Consider the following 5,166-nt stretch of genomic DNA (forward strand, 5'->3'; position numbering starts at 1 on the left):
GGGGTTTGTTGAGACAGTATAGTCCTTCCCTCTCATGGCCCATCCCAATCGTCTTCCCCGATCGTAGGTCCTGTATGAAACAAACTTGTTTGAGAAATATTGTGATACAAAAAGAATCATGAGCAAGTTTGCTAACAAATATAAGATTAAGGTAAAACATTGGGACACATAGAACGTTTTGTAGTTTGAACTGAGGAGAGAAAATCATCGTGCCTATGTGAGTGACCCTAGCATGACTACCATCAGGAAGTTTGACAAAACGTTTTTGGGTAGGAACTGCATGGGTGAGCAAGTGAGGATGACAAACCATATGATCGGTGGCACCACTATCCAAGATCCATACACTGGTCTTTGTATCATTACGAAAGCCAAAAGCTTTACCTGAGAGTTCCTCATAAGATGAGGTATTACCAGCATGATTTGCTGATGCAGTGCGGTTTTTGTTGAGGAGCTCGAAGATTTCATTGCACTCGGCCTTGGAGAAAGGGAAGCTGCGTGGGCTGCCTTCCTTGTCAAACAGTGAGGACACATTGTTTCCTCTAGCTTGTGCTTGTATGCCTTCCAAAGCTGCCTTTCTCTTTCTACAATCTTCAATCACATGACCTTTGAAGCCACAGAAAGTGCACTTAAGGTGTGCTTTGCAGTTCTTAGTGGAGTGATTATCTTTGTTGCATTTGGCACACTTCTTCCTCCCTTCAGAGTTTTCTTCCTGTGCCGCATTACGCACCGCGAAGGCAGCGCCCTCAGGCTGAGCAGGGGATCCTTTGCTGCCAGTCATGGCTTCTGCTTGTTTTTCATGGCGGAGTGCTATGGCAAACGCTTTGTTCACGGTCGGAAGAGGGTCAATAGCCACGATGCTTCCACGAATGACTGAAAAGCTATCATTCAAACCCATTAGGAACTGCATTGTCTTCTGGGTGTTGATGTAGTTTTGAACTTTGACACCTTCTGTGGACAAGTCACACAGGGCATCCCTTTCATCCCAAAGACCCTTCAACCTGTTGTAGAAGGTTGTGACAGTCTCGTTGCCCTGTTTACATTCATGAATTGCATTTTCAACATTGAATAATTGCACAGTATTGGTTTGAGAGAACCTCTCTTGGAGCTCAAGCCAAATGGCTCGAGCCGACTTGTAGTGTTTGACACTATTTGAGAGCTCCTTTGTCATGGAACCGGTGAGCCAGGTTCTAACCAGCGTGTCCACACGATCCCATTGCATCTGCTCATTGTTCTCTTCAGCTGGTCTGGAACTACTTCCATTCACGAGTCCAGCCCTGTTCTTGATTGTCAAGGCGTTTGTCATGGATTGGCTCCATTCCGAGTAGTTATCTTCAGCAAGTAACCCAGGTACGAGTATTGCGCCTGGTTGGTCAGAGTAGTGAAGATATAGTTGATGGTTGGGATGTTCCCAAGGTTCTGCTGTGCGAGAAAGGCTGGACGTCGAAGCTTCTTTGAGGATGGCATCCTTCAGAAACTGTATGGCCAGCTTGTGTTCCTTCTCGGTGTCATCGCTCATGTTGAACGAGGCTAGGATTTAGCAGACTTTGTGTTTGTGAGATTTAGGCCAAGGATCAATGCTCTGATACCATAAACAAACTTGTACAGAGAAGAAGCTATCGTTCTCATTACTGTATTTGATATACATTGGTATTTATACATACAGAACCCTCGTAGGGTTTGTCAACTCTAGCTGTACCAGGAAAGTAACTAATTACAATCAATCTAGGATTCTATTACTAAAGATAGTATCAACTAATTTATGCTATGAGATACAATCGGATCCTTTGCTTTAATAATGTTGGACAATTATTGGTATAACAATCTGATAAACTTGCTCAGTGTATTGTAACCTTTTAGTGTATAGTGTTCAAATTTGGGTGGGAATGGTTCATATTCTGCATTTGCAGTGTGCTAAATTTAGAGAGTTTCAAAGATAGGCATGCAGCATTTGTGGAAAGAAGATACGGGTAGCTCGCTTCCTTTAAAAAGAAGATGTACAGCATGAGGAATCCAAGGAGATGAAAATGAGTTCAGCAACACCGCTTGAATGCTTGATTAGTACTCGTTAACAGAAGTTAAAGCGGACTGATACAAGTTACTCACAAAGAAGAAGCTTTTACAACTGCAAGAACAGAGTCAATCTCAAAGCAACTTAGGAAAATAGTCTATTCAAAACCAAAGTCATCCTAGACAAAATCAACCCTGCAAGCCTCTGAAACTCTTGGAACCTTTCGAAGCTTTTTGTACAAGGTCTGCTTTTTTGCACGCAAAGGATCTGAAGAGATTGTCATCTTCTTCAGAACTTCAGAGTTCCTCAAGAAATACTTCGCCACTTCCATTGTGTCCTGTTGTCCCTTGAATCCCTCAATGGAGACAGTCTCAAGGTTTGACATTAAGCAACTAGGCACAAGCTCCGGTGCATGCCATCGCGGCTTTGGTCCTTCAGGTATTGAGTCTGATTCTGGCTCAGAATATTTTCCTTTGCAGCTAGTAGCCTGAGCAAAGTTCAAAAGAATCAGTGGAAACAATAAAAACTGAATGTTAGTCACATATCACAATAGAAAGTTAGAAACACCACTTACACTATGTTCCAAGACAAGACACTGCAGAAGAGGTGATCTGTTAAGAAACTCCGTCAGCAACTCCCAGGAAAAGCATTTGTGAATTACCAGCTTCAATTCGATTGAATTGTCAAAAGCAGGTAGAGAATCGACCTTCATGAAAACATAAAGTACTGATCAAACACAACCTTGTGTGTTTGTGTGCAGCATATTGGTACTCAAATTTAAATCTTTCACACACTATGTATATTTTATGCACAAGAAAAATAATTAGAATGACAATAAGGATTTCTAAGAAGGAAGTATAGAGCTTACATACATTGAAACAATGAGCTGATAAAATCAAAAATCTGACACTGGATACCCCTGCCACAACTGAAGTAACCTGAGAAAAGCGAGGATCTAAATCAACACAATGAAGTAGCTCAATACTGGCTTTGAGTAGGGATTCTGCTTTCCCCAAGTGATACTTTTGTGAATAGTTCCCCATCAGAGTAAGGTTTTCAAGCTTTGGGCAGTTAATCAAATAGTTGTACCGACCATTACTATCATCATCGGAACATATTCTGAGTGTCTTCACTGTAGGGGAAGCAACTTCTAAAGAAGAATTAGTACTAAAATGACGGTCACCGTCTATAGTCAGGTCTTCAAGCTATGTTGCACGGATACGTCCAGATGCTGCCGTGCCCGTATCGTACCCGTGTCGGATACGGGTACGGGCCGGATACGTATCCAAGGCTGAAAAAACGTATCCAAAGTATGTAGCACATAGTCAACTCTGTGGATACGGTCAGAATACTTTTGGATACGTTTTGGGGGTATAATTGTCATTGTAAATTGAAGCATAAGGAAGAAGAATAAAGAAAGGAAGGAGAAGAAGAAAAGAAAGAAAGAGGAGAGAGGGAAAGGGGCNCAGGAGNGAGAAAGAGGAGAAGAAAAAGAAGAAGGGAAAGTGAGAAGTAAAAAACAAAAAGTGAGAAAAAAAAAAAGAACATGATTATGTCGGAGGTGGAGAATTATAAAACGGGAGAACGATATATATGTATATATATATTAAAAATTATTTTATAAAACGTATCCAAAACCACTACATAGTTAAAAATGTCGTGTCCCGTGTCCTGTTGTACCCGTATCCGTGTCCCGTGCCCGTACTTGTGCAACATAGTCTTCAAGTACCGGGCAGCTAGAGAAGAGCTTAGCCATTGTGTCAGTACAGCTCTGATAAATAATTGTAACATGGAGGAATTTAAGACTAGGGAAACAGCCTGATGCTGGAAGTAGAGCAGCAAAGTTCGATCTCAGCTTCAAAATCACTAGTGTTTTGTACATGAAGATGCTTTCGGACAACTCAAAAGTACGGCAACCAAGTCTACTAAAAACAAGAAGATCAAGTTCAACAACTTTACGTTTCATGGCAGCATGGATCCAACTATTGATAGAATACTGATCAATGCCATGATAATTCCAACTAAGACGAAATTTGTGAATGTTTGATGTGTTACGTAGGAAATGTACATAATCAGCAACCATCTTCAGTTTAGTAGATTTACGAAAAGCACTATGGTCGAAGTCCAAAACAGGAACAGGAATATGTTCTTCCATCTTTTAGAGAGAACACAGGTCCTCACAGCATATATTGTTTGAAGGGAAGTAAGTATGTGACAAAGAAGTCCATCCGGTAACTCACTAATCCTATCTGAAACTCCATTTTGACGCTTTGTCATCGGTTCCATTTCTCCCTGATTCTATATGACACGGTCAAATTGTAAGAAACTCTGATACAGAACCCACATTTTAAAAATGCAGTTTCTGAACATTAAAAATTTCTCACTTTTAGAGGAAACAATAGCAGAGTTTACATACATATATCAACAAAACAAAAATAACACGTATATTTTCCTAGTTGAGGATCGAAAGGAAGAATAATACCTGTGAAGAGCTTCTCTGCTCGATCGGTTGCTGAAGAAGCAGAAGAGATTGCTTTTGCAGTGTAACGTACGCTCCCCTATATATACAAATGCGTCTATTGAATATTCCCGAAAAAAATAAAAAATGCGACCTTTGAGTTGATTTTAGTTGTTCAAGGAGTCAGTCATTTGAATTTTGAAAGGTTAAATTGGCACTTAAATCCTTAATTAGTAAGGAATAAATGTTCATAATTAATGAATCCTAGCAAACCAACCAGAGAGCTAAATGATTACGTATGCAACCAAAACTATTCAAATTCAGAGGTGTTGCTGTCTATTTCGACGGCAAACAGGCTACGATGTGGCAGCCTTGATGTCTAACCAAGATGAAAGGCCGGCTAGATTTTGAGAATTTTTGAACAAGTTCATTGTCCTAGTTCAGAAAATTATTTTTGTTGGATAATGTAGGGAAGCAAATTTGCTCCCCACCCTTACTTCCCCATTTTTTTCCTCATTTATCTGGATGATGTGGATGATGTGGGGAAGCAAATTTGCTCCCCACCCTTACTTCTCCACTTTTTCTCTCACTTATCTGGACGAATGACACATGTCTATTGGACTTAACCACGCTAATCATGATTAACAATCATTAATTTATAATAATTAATTATATTCATATCTGATTTTACATTTATATT

At 40.1% G+C, this 5,166-nt stretch overlaps 1 protein-coding gene and 1 pseudogene across 2 annotated transcripts in view; both read right to left on the reverse strand.

Annotated features, from left to right (window-relative positions):
* The window catches only part of LOC101305886, a 5,967-nt pseudogene extending 4,451 nt beyond the window's left edge, over positions 1-1,516 (reverse strand). The window contains exon 1 of the transcript XR_183830.1: positions 308-1,516. The product of XR_183830.1 is annotated as an uncharacterized LOC101305886 (transcript). The remainder of the gene's footprint in view (positions 1-307) is intronic.
* Positions 1,517-2,186: 670 nt separating this feature from the next.
* On the reverse strand, positions 2,187-3,764 carry LOC101306174 (F-box/FBD/LRR-repeat protein At3g52680-like). Its single transcript, XM_004288849.1, has 4 exons — positions 3,689-3,764; positions 2,881-3,140; positions 2,583-2,714; positions 2,187-2,495 (listed from the first exon to the last, which is right to left on the reverse strand). The coding sequence occupies exons 1-4, from the start codon at positions 3,762-3,764 to the stop codon at positions 2,187-2,189; spliced, it is 777 nt and encodes a 258-aa protein (XP_004288897.1).
* Between the last annotated feature and the right edge of the window lie 1,402 nt (positions 3,765-5,166).

Source organism: Fragaria vesca, linkage group LG1 (assembly GCF_000184155.1).
Source record: "Fragaria vesca subsp. vesca linkage group LG1, FraVesHawaii_1.0, whole genome shotgun sequence".
NCBI classification, from domain to species: Eukaryota; Viridiplantae; Streptophyta; class Magnoliopsida; order Rosales; family Rosaceae; genus Fragaria; species Fragaria vesca.

Excerpts from the sequence above, each read along its gene's own strand:
- LOC101306174 (XM_004288849.1), bottom strand. The coding sequence starts at position 3,764 with ATGGCTAAGCTCTTCTCTAGCTGCCCGGTACTTGAAGACTATGTTGCA. Across the intron at positions 3,141-3,688 it reads GGCACGGGACACGGATACGG|TGAAGACACTCAGAATATGT; the intron begins GTACAACAGGAC and ends CTTCCCCTACAG. Across the intron at positions 2,715-2,880 it reads TATCAGCTCATTGTTTCAAT|GTCGATTCTCTACCTGCTTT; the intron begins GTATGTAAGCTC and ends GTTTTCATGAAG.